This window comes from Thunnus albacares, chromosome 12 (assembly GCF_914725855.1).
Source record: "Thunnus albacares chromosome 12, fThuAlb1.1, whole genome shotgun sequence".
In the NCBI taxonomy this organism is placed as follows: domain Eukaryota; kingdom Metazoa; phylum Chordata; class Actinopteri; order Scombriformes; family Scombridae; genus Thunnus; species Thunnus albacares.
The window spans coordinates 32,676,690-32,695,893 of NC_058117.1; the positions used below are offsets into that span (position 1 = coordinate 32,676,690).

Below are 19,204 nucleotides of genomic sequence, written 5' to 3' on the forward strand. Positions count from 1 at the left end.
ATTTTTTAATAATGTTTTTGTAGCTTACTCATGATGTCTATATTGAGCTCCACAACCACATTTTCACTTGTGTTTATTCTGGTCTCCAAAACTGTAATGTTTTTCACAAAAGGTTGCTATGTTCTCTCTTCATAAGACAGTTGTGTATGGAGTCAGAGAATATTGTCACTACTTCAGGAGATGATATTGGTTTACAAAACATAAAAGGACACAGATAGGTAAGAGGGGACAGCATGTGAAGAAAAGAAAGAAAAAATTAAAAGAATTAAAAATAAAGAAGCGGAGGGTGTGATCTGTTTGGGTTTGGATGAATTTCAGGCAAGTTTTGCAGGATGGGTTTGGTTTAGGTTTTATTTTTGAAAAAAGAAACAAACACTAAAATGTACCTTGTTTTTTAAACTGTGGAGAAGTTTTTGATATTGTCAGTAGATAACTTTTTCTTCCTGTGTCTTGTTCATGTAACCAGACAAAAATACACACATACAAACAGCTTATTTGGATTTGATATTTTTAATAGTGTAATGTTGTGACATCATGTAATCAACTGTGTTGTTTTTACAGCAGACCTCACATAGCAAAAAGTAGGAATCCACTAAAAGTGGTACCATTATAGTCATTATCAAAAACAATGTAGTTTGAGGGGAGAACCAGATAGATCATATCTCCCTTTTCCAGTTGGAGAATAAACCCATGAGACACAGAGACATAACCATGGTCGTCATTTATATCATAACTAACAGTGATTCTCTTGTTATTGTGATACAGTTCAATACCCATCCAATGTGAAGACCGTGTTTCAAACCCATGGAATCTGAAGGAGTAGGCTCCTCTGACTGGGGCTGTAAAGACACCTGCAACAAAGGAGGAATTCAGTCTATTCATTGATTTGATCAGGCTTTATAGGTGTTTGTCTAATTCTGGGGATTTGTTGCCAAGTCCTTGTATGTTAGACTGTGTTAGAAATCTGATCAACGAGTCAATTCAGTGAAAACACAAACCAAACTAAATACAAGTGAAAACTATCAAAGCTTTCACAGAAAGAACCCATCAGAATAAAAGAAGCTGCCAAATAGAATGAAAATAACTACATAATACTTTAAAACATGTGCAAACTATGTAAAAGAGAAAGTTCCTTCACCAAAATGGCATCATGTATATCCCAGTATAACATACTTTATCTGAAAGAGCTTTATAAGAGCTTCCAACTCAGAACTAGCCTACTGAGAGGACAAGAAATACAAAAATGGAAAAAATATGAAAAATGGAGAGACAGAGAATTTAAGGAGAGATATTCCACACTTAGACAACTAGGGATGCAATAAAAGTTATGTATGAAAAGGCAATTCCAAAAAAATGATAAGTTAGATCATAAATCTATGAGATTATGTAATAATTCAAACAAAAACAGTGTGAGTAGGTGAAAGAGGTGTATGTACCTGTAGATGGGTTATAAGCCTGGCCGATGTTGGTGAAAATTTTACTGAACTTAAGTGTGATGGCAGTATTGAAGGGTCCAACTGCTCCTGCGTCAGTAAGGCCGACAGAAAACGCCACCTTTGGTCGATCTGTGTGAATGTGGAGGACACACATAGAGAGAATATTTTCCTCTCACATCAGTAACAGCTGCAAAATGTCACTTCTGCCTCATTTAATAACTGTATTCATGTCACTCTGCATCCTGCTGCACAGAGGATGAGCCTTGATTTACCGTTGCCATTCTCACTGCTACCATAATATGACTTTTTGACTTTTTATTAATGATATAAGCAGCTCACCTGCATTCTCTCTCTTGAGCTCCTCCACCTGGAGCTCATTGGAGCTCATTCTGGCCTCCAACACTGTGAACACATTCATCATTTTTATTGTAAAGGAGGTAAACTACATAACTGGAACTTGAAATACCTGTATGTGTATCTAATAAACTGGCAGTTGTGTGTTTTGCAGCTTACCGGTGTTCTCCCTCTTGAGCTCCTCCACCACATTTTCAGCAGTGTTCAATCTGGCCTTCAAATCTGTGAACACATTTCTAGTCACTATTATGAAAGGTTTACAGTCGACCAACAGTCAAGTGTAAAATGACATTATATGTATATGTTTATGTTTCAAACATACGATGCTATTTTTGCTTTTTATTGATTTTTGTAGCTCATCTGTGCTCTGTGATGTTTAAAGTTTTCCCACCGAAACATCATTAATGAAACTTACCCTTTATATGTTCTCATTGCTAACATAATAAACTCAGTTTCATTTCCACACTGTGATGTTTTTAAGCTTACCTGTGTTCTCTCTCTGGAGCTCCTCCACTTTGTTGTCACTGGCGGTCATTCTGGCCTCCAAGACTGTGAAAACATTTAAAACTCTTATTGTAAAGTAGGACTATGATCTGCAGTTTCACATTTTTCCTTGATCACTATGTAAACCTACCTGTGCTCTTATTTTCTGTTGCTGTTACTCTGGCTAGAAGATCTGCATTAGAGGGGGAAATAAATTAAGATTAACATCCACATGTAAAAATTCATCAATATGTTAAACTTGTTCCTGCTAAATAGATCTTTTTACTCCTCTTTCATCACTTTTGGGCTTCATGTCTGATAGACTTTAAAACAACAACATGTTTTCCAACATAAAATGTCATTTTTTAAAATTTTCTTTTTTTTACCTGTGTTCTCTCTCTCGAGCTCCTCCACTTTGTTGTCACTGGCGGTCATTCTGGCCTCCAAAACTGTGAATACAATTAAAGTTTTTTTCTTTTTTTTTCCATTTTGAATCTTAGATATTAATCTCAGTAAACACCTTAAAGATTTGGATACATTCAACTCTTGAGCTTGACAGGAAAAACATCACAAACATGAATGAATTATATATCATTTAATAAAATGTAAATATCTACCTGCATTCTTGATTTCACTGGCTGTCAGTCTGGCCTGTATGGCTGGAATAAAAGCAGTAAATTAGTCCTAAAAGTGATGAATATGTGAACATTGCATGAGTCTGTTTAGCACTATGTGAATGAACCTGTATTCTCTTGCTCCAGCTTCTCCATCTTCTTCAGCTCCAGACTGTGTTGGACCACCATGTCTCTCAGCTCCTTCAGCTCAGCCCAGATATCAGGGGTGATGTTAGTCTGATCACTGGTTGCTTTAACACTCAGGATCTCAGACTGAACATCTGTCTTAGTGACATCATTCTCTGTCAGCCCTCCACTCTCACCCTGAGCCCTCGTCCAGTACAGACAGAGCAGCAACGCCAGAAAAGCTGCAGCACGCCTCATTGTGAAATATCACCTCTTTAGACAGCAAGACGCAGTCTGACACGTCTCGCTCAGCTCCCGTCTTTATAAACACGTAAAACAGGTCACTGAAGTGCTGTATGAGAATGAACCAGGTGTCTGATAACAAATGTAAAAATAGCACCAAAGATCCTTGAACACTGAACTGCAGACTACAACTAGTTAGAAGGATGTTCTTTCCTTCAAAATAACAACATTAAAGGACGGGCTCACAATCTTTCAGGTCTCTCTGAAAACAACAGTCGGGTGCCCTTATGAACATTAAAATGTTCCTGTTCATACTGACCATTAGAAGATCAATTCAAAATGTACTTATAATGTAAGTGATAGGGGCAAAATCCACAGTCCTCCTTCTGTACAGAAATATATTTAAAAGTTTATCTGAAGCTAATATGAAGCTTCAGCGTCCAAATGAGTCAAATCAAGTAGATATCTTTCAACGTTACAGTCTTTTTAGTGCCAAAGTTCCTCTTTTTGTTACTATACTTCCACCTGCAGCTCAACAGGGAAACACAAAGACTGTAAATGTGTCAGATATCCACTTGATATGACTAACTCAGACTGCTGAAGCTGAATAGAAGCTTCACACAGACTTTTAAATACATTTGTGCACAAAATGACTTTTGTCCTCCATCACTTCCATTGAAAGCACATTTGAAGGATCTTTTCATATCCAGTATGAACAGGAGGAATGATTACAGCGAGGAAAACCTCTTTCACTGCTCATATGGACACCTGACTGTTGTTTTAAGACAGACTTGAAAAGTTGTGAACCTTTAATGTTGAATGATCATCAGATCCTCATCAGAACTAAACAACTGATAAGTGGGATTTCAGTCTCTGATCTTTTTGTGTGTATGGGTTGCTTTTCCCAGACTCAGGTTTCAATATCCCCAAATTAAAGCTTAGAGTCAGCATTTTAACCTCATAGTCATTCTTTTGTTTCAAATATTTCAGAGCAAAGCCAACACAGCAACAATGTGCACCCTTTCATATACATATATATATTGTATGACTTTTTTACAAACTATGCAAAACATTTTTTGGGGGTGAAGACATTCTCATGAGTCTCACAGAGGAAAAAGCAGGAATCCACTAAAGGTAGTACGATCACAGGTATCATCCCATATACCATGGTCTGCAGGTAAAACCATGTAGACCACATCCTCCTTTTCCAGCTGTAGAACCAATGCATTAGTCACACTGATATAGCCATGTTCATCATTGTAATTAGAATTCCATGTCCCTCTCTTGCCATTGTGGTAGAGATTAGCACCAATCCAAGTCATTATCCGTCTTTCCCATGCAGAGAATGTGAAGTAGTAGGCTCCTCTGACTATAATTTTCTTGTTTTTTTGAAACTACACAGAAATATCTGTGAAAAGGTTTTGAAAAGGTTTTACCAGAACCTTATCAGTCACTGAGTGAAATGTATTTGCACAGCACAATATCACACACATGTGTCAATGTTGGCAAAGTACCAATGACCTGGCTCAAACCTTCTAAGAGGGCACAGAGAAACTCCATTGAAAAAGTTATGACATATAAGGTAAAATGGGTGAAATCTCAGAGAAGCCAATATAAAGAGAAATTTCTCCTCCTCAGACAACCAAGTGTGCAGCTGGAGCCATAGCGAGGAAAAAGCAAGTACAGAAGATGGATTGAAAGCTGTAACAATGAATACATATGAAAACATCTAACAAGACAATTATAATGAGTTCATTATATAACAATAGTTAATTTGTGTGTGTAGGAGAAAGAGGTGAGTAGCTGTAGTTGGACTGTAGGCCTGACCAAAGTTGAAACAGACTTGACATACTGAACTTAAGTGTACTGTCATTACTGAAGGGTCCAACATGTCCTGCGTCACTAAGACCAAGTGAGAACGCCTGTCAGAGTCTGCTCTCCCCCTCACCTGTTGCTGTGGGAATCATCCAATCATTCAGTCTCACTCTCTGCTCTGCCACACCCCTCATTAGTTCAACCACCTTCACCTGGCGCTCCCACCTGCTCATCATCTGCAATCAGCCAGTATATAAGCTGCCTCGGCCCACTCCCTCCTTGTCAGATTGTCTACGCTACTATGCTCAGTCGTCTTGCTTTCTTCACTGGACTGCCTTCCTGGTTTCTGATCAGCTTGTCTTCGACCATCGCTCCTTGTCTCTGCCCCGGTAAACCCACCAGCCTTCTGTCCCTGACTCTGAGTTCTGCCTGCCTGTTCCCTGGTCTTTGTCTGCTGTGGGAGTGGAAGATCGGGGTTCAAAAACTGTGTTTCTCCGACTGTGCTAATATTGCCTTGACATCGTGTGAAATAAAGACTGCTGAGTTTATACCAGTGTCATTTGTGCTGCTATTGGGTCCATCCTATACCCGTTACAACGCCACCTTCGGTCGGTCTGTGTGAATGTGGGAAGATGCACATTGAGGCAAACTTACCTCCACTTATAAACAGTTCATGAATAAAGTACATTTTGCCTCTTTTATAGCGCTAGTTAATAGTATTCCTAGATATATTTTTCCTTTTTGTACAGAACATGGAGCTGCTGCCAGTTTATTACCCTGGTTGAAGTTACTCTGTCCACTGACACAATGCAGCTCAGTGGATGTTTCTTACTGTTTTAAACCTTGAAGATGTGCTGACTAGACGTAGAAGTAGCAGAAAAGTATATAAAAAGTATATCAGAAAAACATCCAGTGGCAAATAATCACAATTCATTTTGTTCTTTTTTTGGTTGGAAAAATGTTTATTAAAGAATCCTACAAAGTTGAGTCTTAATTCAGTGACGTCTCCATTTTAGGACAATTAAAACATCCAATAAGTTATTTCAACCAAAACATGTTCTGAAATACAGCAAATGGAGTCCAAGCATTTATAAATATTTTTGCGGTTTAGTTTCTTTTGAGATAAGACTGTGGCAGCTGGTTTTGTCTCACTGTCACTCACCACTCGGGGTTTTTTGTTTTTGAAAACAAATTGTTTTATATGTCGTTCAGTCAAACATTACAAACTGAGTCATTCAGACAAAAATACTTGAAGCCTCTGGCTAATTCTGCCATTCATTAACCCTTACAATGACAAAACCTTGGTCCTTACAGGAAAAGCTGAAAAGCTCATTGTGAAATATCACCTCTTTAGACAACAAGATGCAGTGTGACACGTCTCGCTCAGCTCCCGTCTTTATAAACACGTAAAACAGGTCACTGAAGTGCTGTATGAGAATGAACCAGGTGTCTGATAACAAATGTAAAAATAGCACCAAAGATCCTTGAACACTGAACTGCAGACTACAACTAGTTAGAATGATGTTCTTTGAACATCTTTTTTTACTGAATCCTTTAAAAACTACAGTACATTAATGTTGAATGATCATAAGAACTAAACAGCTGATAAGAGCAATTTCAGTCTTTGATCTTTCAAAAGTGTGCATGTTTGTTTCCCAGACTCAGGTTGTAAAGGGCTACAACTCATCTGATGTGTATTAATGTGTGTTTTTAAAGAATTTATTGCAAATAGTGCCGCAGAGCAAAGCCAACACAACAAAAAACATGTAGTGTCCAAATATGTAAAGACTCTGCTGCACCATATAAAGCTCTAAGGTGCATAGATGATCCACAGAGTGTCACTGTAGGAGTTGTGGTCATTCACTAACATGGGTTTAACAGTTAAAGTTAACTTCTTTATAAAATGTGCAAATGCTTCTTATATCTATTTTAGGTGAGAGTGTTCTATGACTTGTAGAGTCTTGTTCATGTAACCAGACAAAAAAACAGACAAGTGATTTGTGTTTTATAAATGCTTATATTTTTTAACACAGTAATGTTGAAACTGTGTAATATTAACTGTGGGTACTTCACAGCTGCACTCACACAGGGAAAAGCAGAAAACCGTCGTAGCCTGACCAGTCATGTAGATCACGTCTCCCTTTTCTAGTTGAAGACTTAAAGCATTAGACACAGAGACATAACCAATGCTGTCATTGTAGTCTGATGTCTCTTCTTATAGGGATATTAAAATTTTTAGAGAAGTAAAGACTTTTAATCCACACAACCTGGTCAAAGTTTGATTGACATGTGTACTTTACATGTTTGATAAGAGTCCCGGCCTGAACACGTCTACATGACAATATTCCATCAGTGATGCAAACTTGCTGAATAGCGCCCCCTACGAAATTTCAGTGAAGCAGCCCCAGCAGCAGGCAAAATAGTGGACAAAGGAAGTGATGTTTATCTCCTTCTTGCACTGTCTGAAAACATCTACATGCCCGTGACAGAAGCCCTTCGATTGCACCGCAGCCTGACGTGCTCGGAGGCACAAGGGCCCGTTCAACGCTGCTTACATCTTTAATTTACCTAAAAAGTTGATTTTCAGATCAAAAGACAAAGATTGACTTTAAAGTCAAATTATAATTTTACAGCAGAACTTGTTCAGGTCGTCCATGGAAGAGGTTTTTTGGTCATTTATTTATGTGTCTTGTTTAGTTTATTTTTAGTTTCCAGAGGGATCACCTATATTTCACAGCTGCTACACTCCCGAAGGATAAAACAGTGGACAGAAAGGTAAGAAATACTTCATCTACATATTTAATATCCCCCAACTTTGGGTAAAGATGAAGATGAATTCCCTGTTTTTCTATATTAAACATCCTTGTAACAGTCTTTCCTGCTGACGTTCTTATCCAGAACAGCTCATGAGAGGCTTGAAAACCTGGAAACAGTGAAAGTTTGAGTCTTTTCTGTCCTGGTTTACATAACTTAAAACTTTTATCAGGTAGATAATAGTAAAACACTGACAACTGACAGTTCTTATGTCAACAAATGTAAATACTTGAAGACAACATGAAGTCAGTGACCATATCTCATTCACACTGGTAGTTCAAACAGTGGAGGCAGCAGACACCCTTGTTGAATGTCTAATGGAAACAGCTCATGATAAAAACTGACAGTATGAAACAAACATTCTCATATTTTCATTACATTCACTTTTCAACCCGACGAGTAACTTCAGGTTTTTGTTCAACACACAGTTTTATGTCACTTTATGTTTGATGGTGTCTTGTGTTTGAAGCATCATCCAGCTGGTTTGTCATTGATGTGGATTTGCTGCTCATGTGAATCCTCCCACAGTGTTTCATTAGCAGCTGTAACCACAGTGACTCTGATAAAACAGGAATTAGCAGAATCCATCTGATATGAAGCTGTGGTTTGAATACCACTTCCCTCCTCTTTGAAGAGTAGTCAGATATCTGTGTTCAGGTTTTTGTACAGCCTCTTCTACACTTTCTATCACTGTGTGTCTAGAGCACAGTAGTAGAGAGCTGTGTCTGACACTGCAGCAGAGGAGATCTGCAGATCCATTTGGGTTTTATCTTCACTCACTTTAAAAGACAGTCTAGATACTGCAGCTGATAGTTGATTCCCTGTTCCTGTGTGAGAGATGAGGAATTCTGGTGGTTTTCCTGGATATTGTCGATACCAATAGAAATAATCGTTGTTATCAGCTTCTGTGTAGTATGTGTAGGACAGAGTAACAGTGCTGCCTTCTAAACTGTTCTCTTCATTGTTGACTGGAGTGAGTACTTCACAGCTGAAACCTAAAGGAAGAGATAACTCTGTTATAACATGTTGTAAAAGTTTCAATGAATGATTCAGAATTTAAAAAATACAAGAATGAAATGTAACATACCTGTTAGAATTACAAGAAAAAACATAGGAAATACAAAATACTTCAATGCCAGCATGTTGAATGAAGGTAATGTTTGTGGTTTGTGTATTGAACTCTGCTGAATATGGAAGTTCATCTCTCTTCTATAGTTCAGTAACAGCTTAGCTCCTCCCTGAATCTCTCCGTCTCCTCTTAGATCTGTATTTTCACTTCTCTCAGTTACTCTTCCTCCTGGTTAACAGACTGGTTACATTTATAACTGGAGTTGCAGAAAGGTAGCTGATCACCTTCTCAGGCTTTACAAACACAAAAAGGACCTGATTGTTTGCTTCAAACGTGAAGACGACATTATTTCATCACTATTCAACTTAACTCAGCTGATGATGAAAGTAAAACACAGCATCAAATATTATACCCAGACTATGAGCAGTAAGATTAACATCAACAGACAGTTTCAGCAGGATTTACTTTACTTACTTACACCACTTTCCACACATATTCCACTGCAGCTTGTATATTATGTAACAATATGATAACCATGTTATTCATATACTGAATATTTAACTCAAATATATTGTTCACATTATTAAAACAGTTTTGTATTTGGGCAGTTATGAAGAGTGCCTCATAAAAATAGTTGGTTCACAGAGTTTAATGTGAGCTCTATTAGATATCAGAGGATTTGCTGTAACACTCAGTTATGATGTTATTGTTTATATGAATAATACATGTTTTATCTGTAGTGTTTCATTTTCTGATGTTTTTATCACCACTACAAGAAATCCAGACTGTTTGATAAGAAACCACTGAAGTTTAACAGTTTCAGTACTAAAGATAAAAAGTTGAAAGCGCTCTCTCTTACTCCAATGTATCATTTTCAACAACCAAACTAATAGTTTACATCTTGATCGTTTCAAAAATCGCCCGTTAGCAAGAGTGTAAAACTTTAGTTTCACTGTATTAAAATAAAAAAATAAAATTTCTGGACCGAAACCTTCAGGTTGTGTGAACCAGTTTCAGTTTGAAGGATAAACAGCAGAGAGAGAGAGAGAGAGAGAGAGAGAGAGAGAGAGAGAGAGAGAGAGGACACCTTTAGTGGATGTTCCTCAAACATTTGTTGTTTAATATCTTGAAGTTTAACAGCGTGTGACTCCCTCTAGTGGATGTTGTGGAGTATTCCGTTGTCTTTGCTCCAAAGGTTTTTGTACAGAGTTTTGGTGTTTCCTGTCACTGTGGGCTGCAGAGCACAGTAGTACACAGCAGAGTCAGACACTGCAGCAGAGGAGATCTGCAGATCAACTCGCTTTGTCTTCAGTTCAACAGTCAGTCGAGGGTGTGGAGGTGTTGCATTCACCACAGTAGGAGATGTTGTATCAGTGATCAGGAGAAGGAACTGAGGAGCTGATCCAGGATCTTGTCGATACCACTGGAGATTATAAGCTTTAACTGAATAGTTACAGAACAGAGTAACACTACTGCCCTCTGATGAAAACACTTCAGCACTGCTGGCAGTAATATCATCTTCCAAGGTGTTACCTAGTGAAGGAAACACGTTGTATTAAAGTTCTGTTCCAGAGTCAAATATCCATCATTTGGAAAATATCACACAATGACAAAAACATACGTACCTACAAGAGCTGAAAACAGTAAAATGACAGCCAGTGTTTCCATGGTTACACAAGTGAAATGTGCTGTAAGTGAATGTTGAGTTTGAATAAGTGTTGAGTGGTTTTGTGAGTTGTATTTGGTCTGATGTTCACAGCTGGAATCAAACAGCTCTCTGCCATGCAGCCACCTCTGCAGTCAGTAGGAGGAGACTCATATGTCAAATGACATTCATTTGTAAAACTCTTCATCACAACTGTGTCTCATGAGGGAAAAGAATCTAGACTGTTTGATAAGAAACCACTGAAGTTTAACAGTGTGTGACTCCCTCTAGTGGATGTTGTGGAGTATTCTGTTGTCTTTGCTCCAAAGGTTTTTGTACAGAGTTCTGGTGTTTCCTGTCACTGTGGGCTGCAGAGCACAGTAGTACACAGCAGAGTCAGACACTGCAGCAGAGGAGATCTGCAGATCCATTTGGGTTTTATCTGCACTCACTTTAAAAGACAGTCTAGGTACTGGATCTGATATTGGATTCCCCGTTCCTGTGTGAGAGATGAGAAATTCTGGTGGTTTTGCTGGATATTGTCGATACCAGAAGAATCGATCAGAGCCAGTTGCAGGTTTTGAGTATTTGTAGGACAGAGTAACAGTGCTGCCTCCTAAACTGTTCTCTTCATTGTTGACTGGAGTGAGTTCTTGACAGCTGACACCTAAAGGAAGAGATAACTCTGTTATAACATGTTAAAGTCACGATCAAGGAATCACATTCAGACAAAAGTGGAATTGAATTTTTTTCATGCAGAAACTTTCATACCTGTTAGAATGACTAGAAACAGTAAAGAAAATACATAATAGTCCAATGCCAGCATGTTGAATGAAGGTAATGTTTGTGGTTTGTGTATTGAACTCTGCTGAATATGGAAGTTCGTCTCTCTTCTATAGTTCAGTAACAGCTTAGCTCCTCCCTGAATCTCTCCGTCTCCTCTTAGATCTGTATTTTCACTTCTCTCAGTTACTCTTCCTCTACCTTCAACTCTGGAAACTCTGATGCTGAAGTCACCATCATATAAATCATGTTTCACTCATGTTGGATATAAATAGTGTTTGTTTCTTCATCATGATTGAGTCAAACATATGAAACCAACATACAAACTATAAAAAAGTCTCATGTAGAAATGATTTGCTCTACTGATTATGAAAGTGTTGAGATGAAATTACATAACAGTTGATGATTTTTGATGATTCTTGTTCCAAACCAACCAAAGTGAGATCAGGGAGAGATGAAAAGCAAAGTGTCTCTGAGGAAACTTAAAGAAACTGAGCTTCTGAATTCTGACATTATATAAAGTCTTGAGTGTTAGTTTACTTCAAATACACACAATGTCTCAATGAGTGTTACAGGACAACTTCTCTACTTTGGTGAATGTCATTGTACCTGCTGGAATTTAAGCAGTTAAACATCAGCTTCAACCTAAATCTGTTGCTTTTAGATAATCAATGAAAATAATTATTGATCCTGTGTCTTGTTTTTTATCCTCTGGACCAAACTGTCAGGTTGTGTGAAGCAGTTTGAGCTTTAAGGATAAAACAGCAGTGGAGAGAAAGGACATCGTTGGTGGTTTCCTCTCTGTTGTTAGATTAGTTGTCTGAAGAGTTACTGTGTGATACTCTCACTTATGTCAACAATAGCTCACATACAAAGTTAACATCCCAAAACCTTATTGTCATCAGTGTTGCACCATACAACTACATATCAAATTCATATTCAAATAAGCTTTATTGACTTGACAGATCACAAACCTATATTATCAAAACACTACAGAAAATTATTAACATTAACAGATGATTAGCAATAAAATACAATATGCAAATATCAACAATCATATCAAACACAATATAATAAAAGGCTTTTTTACAGATGTAATCACACAGAAACATGTAGTACAGAGCTTGTTTCTCTTAAAGTATGACAATATTTAACATATTTTGCAGCTATTGCTGCACACTGACTTCTCTCCCCACATAGAGGCAGGTTCTGAGGGTCGGGGAGATGGATCAACTCCGGATATATATGATTTATTTTTCCTCTCTTAAATCCTTATATTTCTCACAGTATAACAGGAAGTGAGATGCTGTCTCAACCTCTCTTTTATGACAAAGTGAACACAGCCTGGCCTCCCTGGGGAGCCTGTTCTGCCTGTGACGACCTGTTTCTATGGCCCGGCTGTGTCCACTCAGTCTGTCAGTGTTTTCCTTAGTTTTCTATCAGTCACGGTGGTCAGGCACTCTGCCACCATGTGCTCTCTCTTTAGGGTCAAATACAATTCTAATTTACTTTGTGATTCGGTGGTTTGGTTCCAATATTTGATATCATCTTCTTGTTGTTTTGAGATGATTGAGTTGGGCCAGATTGTTTGGTGTCTGTCCTGAAGCCCTGGTGTGTGAGGGCAGAGCTTCAGGACCAGCTGGCAGAGGGGACTCTTATCTTTGTTCAACTCTTGGCACTGAAGGGCTTTGCACTGGTAGGAGTGGGGGTCGCTAGATTGGAGGTCTTTATAAAGTTTCATGTCTGGCTTTTGAATTTGAATTATTAAAGAGTATTTAAGTATTAAGTTTATCACTCTCCATCATTCTTTCATCTTAATTTCTGCACTTTTCCTGAGAATTTTATCATTTGAACAAATCCAGACTGTTTCATAACAAACTTGAACTTTAGTGGACGGGGCTCTGAAACCAGCTGTTGACATTCGGTGATCAGTGAGGTTCAACTCCAACCATCACATTTTTTGTGTGTTAATAACAAATGTGCCTCTGAGAAATGATCCAAACTGTATCTGAGATGTTCTATTGTCACTTTTGTCCACACTGGAGGATCTTGTTGTTCCTCTTTGAGTTTAACTGATATCAGAAAGTTATTTTTTTACATCTCAAAAATCACTGAGTTGAACAGTCAACACAAATAAACTACTTTGTGATCATTATACTGTTATTATATATGTATAACTGTCTGGTTGTTTGTTGCTGCATCATATCTCTGATATTCATGTTCACCTCATTAACATCAGAGTTTCAGTTTTATAAAACAAACATTTAGACCACTGAAGTTTAACAGTGTGTGACTCCCTCTAGTGGATGTTGTGGAGTATTCTGTTGTCTTTGCTCCAAAGGTTTTTGTACAGAGTTTTGGTGTTTCCTGTCACTGCCACAAAAAAACCTTACAAACACAAACTAAAATGAAACACTCAGCAGTGAAAACAACATCAATAAATCCAACAAAGCAGCATCATATAAAATAGGGTTAAAATAGTAAATAGAAGTATAAAATCATCATCAATGCAAACTTGATTTGAATGAAGCAATCAGAGGGAATAAGCCACTTTGAAAAGGTGCGTTTTGAGACGGGATTTGAAGGTTGGGAGAGAATCAGTGTTGCGTATGTCTGGGAGACAGAGGTCCAGAGGTGAGGGGCAGCACAGCTGAAGGCTCTGGACCCCATGGTTGTCAAGCAGGCAGGAGGTGTAGTGAGGAGAATGGCAGAGGATGATCTGAGAGTACAGGAGGGTGTGAAGGTGTGAAGGAGGTCAGAGAGATACAGAGGTGCTAACTTATGAAGGGCCTTGAAGGTGAGAAGTAGAATCTTAAAGTCAATACAGTGTTTAACAGGAAGCCAGTATAGTTGCTGGAGAACAGAGGTGAAATGTTCTTTGGAAGAGGTTCTGGTAATGATACAGGCGGCAGAATCTTGAACCAGTTGAAGTTTATGGAGGAACTTGTGAGGAAGACCAGAAAGGATAGAGTTGAAGTAATCAATACAGGATGTAATCAGAGCATGAGTGAGAATGGCGGCACTGTTGGATGTAAGAGACAGAGATGAGAGATATTGTGTAAGTGGAAGTCAGCAGACAGGGTGATATTATTGATGTGTGGCTCAAAGGATAATGTGCTGTCAAGGATGATGCCCAGACTCTTAACCTGGGGGGAAGGGGTGACTGTGGAATAATCAATAGTCAGTGAAAAACTGGTGAGTTTGGATAAAGTAAATTTTGTACCCACGAGGAGAATCTCTGTTTGATCACTGTTAAGTTGGAGGAAATTATATGAAAGCCAGGATTTGATTTCCAGCAGGCAAGCGGAAGAGGAAGAGGATGCAAGAGTGGAAGTAGGTTTGGTAGACAGGTAGAGCTGGGTGTCATCCGCATAGCAGCGGAACTGTATTCCAAATTTTCTGAGAATATGGCCAAGTGGTAAGAGATAAATGATAAAACGAAGGAGGCCCAAGACAGAGCCCTGAGGAACACCACTAATAACAGGGAAGGACCGGGATGACCTTGTTCAGGTCGTCCATGGAAGAGGTTTTTTGGTCATTTATTTATGTGTCTTGTTTAGTTTCTTTTTAGTTTCCAGAGGGATCACCTATATTTCACAGCTGCTACACTCCCGAAGGATAAAACAGTGGACAGAAAGGTAAGAAATACTTCATCTACATATTTAATATCCCACATCTTTGGGTAAAGATGAAGATGAATTCCCTGTTTTTCTATTTTAAACATCCTTGTAACAGTCTTTTCTGCTGACGTTCTTATCCAGAACAGCTCATGAGAGGCTTGAAAACCTGGAAACAGTGAAAGTTTGTGTCTTTTCTGTCCTGGTTTACATAACTTAAAAATTTTATCAGGTAGATAATAGTAAAACACTGACAACTGACAGTTCTTATGTCAACAAATGTAAATACCTGAAGACAACATGAAGTCAGTGACCATATCTCATTCACACTCGTAGTTCAAACAGTGGAGGCAGCAGACACCCTTGTTGAATGTCTAATGGAAACAGCTCATGATAAAAACTGACAGTATGAAACAAACATTCTCATATTTTCATTACATTCACTTTTTAACCTGACGAGTAACTTCAGGTTTTTGTTCAACACACAGTTTTATGTCACTTTATGTTTGATGGTGTCTTGTGTTTGAAGCATCATCCAGCTGGTTTGTCATTGATGTGGATTTGCTGCTCATGTGAATCCTCCCACAGTGTTTCATTAGCAGCTGTAACCACAGTGACTCTGATAAAACAGGAATTAGCAGAATCCATCTGATATGAAGCTGTGGTTTGAATACCACTTCCCTCCTCTTTGAAGAGTAGTCAGATATCTGTGTTCAGGTTTTTGTACAGCCTCTTCTACACTTTCTATCACTGTGTGTCTAGAGCACAGTAGTAGAGAGCTGTGTCTGCCAGGGTTAGACTCTGTATGGTCAGCTCAGTTGATGTAGCTGATGTTTGGTATTTACGTTGTATAAACTGAGGTGCCTGAAGGTCAGAATGATGTTTGTACCAGTGAAGGTAAACATAAGTATAACTTGTCTCATAGGTACATGTGAGTGTGACAGATTCTCCTTCTCTTCCACTGACTTCATCTCGTTCAGGAGAGATTGTGTCTCCAGCTATTAGTCCTGGAAAAAGTAGAGAAAATGAAGCCATTAGACTAACATTGTTCATGAGGCTGAGAGGAGAAGACAGTGGAAAATGTCAACTGTACAGTGTTACTCTGTGGACACAAACTGATCAACTGTTCATTTGACTGATTTCTATAGAAATCATCTTCCAAGGTGTTACCTAGTGAAGGAAACATGTTGTATTAAAGTTCTGTTCCAGAGTCAAATATCCATCATTTGGAAAATATCACACAATGACAAAAACATACGTACCTACAAGAGCTGAAAACAGTGAAATGACAGCCAGTGTTTCCATGGTTACACAAGTGAAATGCTGTAAGTGAATGTTGAGTTTGAATAAGTGTTGAGTGGTTTTGTGAGTTGTGTTTGGTCTGATGTTCACAGCTGGAATCAAACAGCTCTCTGCCATGCAGCCACCTCTGCAGTCAGTAGGAGGAGACTCATATGTCAAATGACATTCATTTGTAAAACTCTTCATCACAACTGTGTCTCATGAGGGAAAAGAATCTAGACTGTTTGATAAGAAACCACTGAAGTTTAACAGTGTGTGACTCCCTCTAGTGGATGTTGTGGAGTATTCTGTTGTCTTTGCTCCAAAGGTTTTTGTACAGAGTTTTGGTGTTTCCTGTCACTGTGGGCTGCAGAGCACAGTAGTACACAGCAGAGTCAGACACTGCAGCAGAGGAGATCTGCAGTTTGACTCCACGCTTGTCTTCAAACAGATCAGTAAAGAATCTGGATTCTGACTTCAGAGAATCTGCTGGTCTTGTTTTGTTCAGTCCTGAGATGTACATGAGGAACTCTGGTGGTTTTCCTGGATATTGTCGATACCAGAAGAAATAATCACCAGCTGCAGCTTGTTTGGAGTATTTGTAGGACAGAGTAACAGTGCTGCCTTCTAAACTGTTCTCTTCATTGTTGACTGGAGTGAGTTCTTGACAGCTGACACCTAAAAGAAGAGATAACTCTGTTATAACATGTTGTCAAAGACTCATAACATGAATACATACAACTTCATGCTCAGTTTTCAATCAAACATCAATAGAAGTAAATATGAAGTGTGTCACCTACCTGTTAGTGATCAGAAACAAAGTTGAAAACAGACTTAATTGCATTGACACCATCTTGAAGATAAGAAGAAACTGTCTGTGTTGTTTAGTATGAAACACCACAGTGAAAGTTTGTGTCTTTCTGTACTTCAGTGACAGTTTTGCTCCTCCCTTAATCTCCTCCTCCCTGCTCTCACAGCTCAGAGAGTGGCTGCACCGGAGATGGGCTCCTGAATACATCTCAAACTTGGACATACAAAGTGGGACATTTTGCAAAATAACCTTCAAATAATCTTCAGAGGATACTCTACAGAAGAGGTAACAAAATTAATTAACAGTAGACGAAATATCATCTTTAGATATATTTTTAAATCAAAACAGCTAGCTAGCTGTCAACTGCTACCTGCTACTGTTACCTACATTCCAAAGGAGAAACTGCACTGAGGAAGCTAACAGAAGAGTTATTTTGTGAAGAAGAGAAAGAGACAAGAAGAGAAATTAAGGGGTCCTTGTTGGTGGTATTTTCTCTCTCCATGAACTGGTGTGATGGTGGCACAACCAACATTTGCAGCGGCCTCTCGTAGTTCCGACTTGCAGTATCGTTGTCCATGTCTACATCTACATCTGTGACATCCTGTGGCGTGTAGGGGAAATATGTCTATAATATGTCTATATCAGTTTTTTTGGACATTTGTAACAAAGACTTTTGCTTTTGAGAAATACTGGCTGGGAGTTAAATCAGCTGATGGCGTTTGGTCTGCTGCACCCAGTGGACCCAAAGCAAGTGCAGATGAGTGCAAGCTAGGCTAACTGCTAACCTATACATACTGGTCATGCAACAACAATCATGTTGCCAAATGTTCTCTGGACAGCATAATGGATTATATAACTCCCCCATCAGTGCTGGTCAGTCGTTGACATGCAAGAGCTGTCTACATCCAATTGAGACATGTACTTTTCTCTTTAAATGCACTTTAATACACTGTGCTGCTAACTGCTCGTTCGTTTTTTTGTTTTTTTCTCTTGGGATTTATGTGTTTTCATCATTTTTTTAAATATAATTTTTGCATACACAGTATATCTTTATCCTCTCTGTTGTTGTTGCACTGCTGTGAGCTGGGAGGAACAGCATTTTGTTTTTTGTGTATGCAAATACACAAGAAAATGTCAATAAACTATGTCTTGAATCTTGAAGTAAAGATTTAGTTATGTAGTTAAATAATGCCTCAAAACCTCTGTTGTATCATCACTGAATAAGAAAGTTAAAGAAGTTTTTAAACATCCAGCTTCTCATAGAGTCCAGGCAATCCTTTAAATCAGACAGTTTGCTGAAATTGCCACATTTGAGGGAAATGTACAGCTGTTTGTCATCTGCATAAAAGTGAAAAGATATGTTAAAACAGTAGTATATGAATAGAAAATAAGATAGGACCAATAATAGACTCTTGAGGCACTCCATAACTCAAGACAGCAGCATCAGACATATCATTACCAACCATCACAAATAATTGTTTATTTGATAAATATGATATAAACCAGCTTAAATCAGAAACAGATGGGCCAACCCACCGTTGTAGCCTGTCACTGAGGACTCCATGATCCACTGTATCGAAATCTGAGCTAAGATCCAACAACTCAAAATATTTTTTTGAAATAAAAGGTCATTTTGAGCTAGACCTGAAATGATTGCATACAGTTGGATCCAGATCAGGTTTGTTAAGCAGACACTGCACACTAGTTAACTTTAAACAGTTAAGAAGCATTAATCATGGCCAATAACCAAAGACCTACAGTGGCTACAACCTGTTTGAGAAATGTACTGTAACTTGTACTGAAATTCTTCAAGAAATTCATAATGTAGTACCATGTTAATAGATAGTGATATGTAGCACAAGAAGCTAGCGAAGCTCTGTTAACAGAATAGCGTTCCTGCACGTGCTCAGTAGTCAGTGACCATATCTCATTCACACTCGTAGTTCAAACAGTGGAGGCAGCAGACACCCTTGTTGAATGTCTAATGGAAACAGCTCATGATAAAAACTGACAGTATGAAACAAACATTCTCATATTTTCATTACATTCACTTTTTAACCCGACGAGTAACTTCAGGTTTTTGTTCAACACACAGTTTTATGTCACTTTATGT

General features: G+C 38.4%; 1 protein-coding gene across 1 annotated transcript; it reads right to left on the reverse strand.

The window, feature by feature from the left end:
- Window positions 1-497: 497 nt before the first annotated feature.
- Window positions 498-3,293, reverse strand: LOC122993826 (myosin-10-like). The gene is made up of 9 exons (XM_044368295.1): window positions 3,016-3,293; window positions 2,891-2,932; window positions 2,660-2,722; window positions 2,425-2,466; window positions 2,277-2,339; window positions 1,950-2,012; window positions 1,776-1,838; window positions 1,437-1,565; window positions 498-851 (listed from the first exon to the last, which is right to left on the reverse strand). Exons 1-9 carry the CDS (start codon window positions 3,269-3,271, stop codon window positions 568-570), a joined length of 1,005 nt encoding a protein of 334 aa, XP_044224230.1. The 5' UTR covers window positions 3,272-3,293; the 3' UTR covers window positions 498-567.
- Window positions 3,294-19,204: the final 15,911 nt, after the last annotated feature.

What these genes read in the sequence shown, in the direction of transcription:
- LOC122993826 (XM_044368295.1), bottom strand. Translation starts at nt 3,271, where the DNA reads ATGAGGCGTGCTGCAGCTTTTCTGGCGTTGCTGCTCTGTCTGTACTGG. An exon ending in GCTCCAGAGAGAGAACACAG is followed by an intron (nt 2,013 to 2,276) that starts GTAAGCTTAAAA and finishes ATGTGTTCACAG; the next exon opens with ATTTGAAGGCCAGATTGAAC. An exon ending in GCTCAAGAGGGAGAACACCG is followed by an intron (nt 1,839 to 1,949) that starts GTAAGCTGCAAA and finishes ATGTGTTCACAG; the next exon opens with TGTTGGAGGCCAGAATGAGC.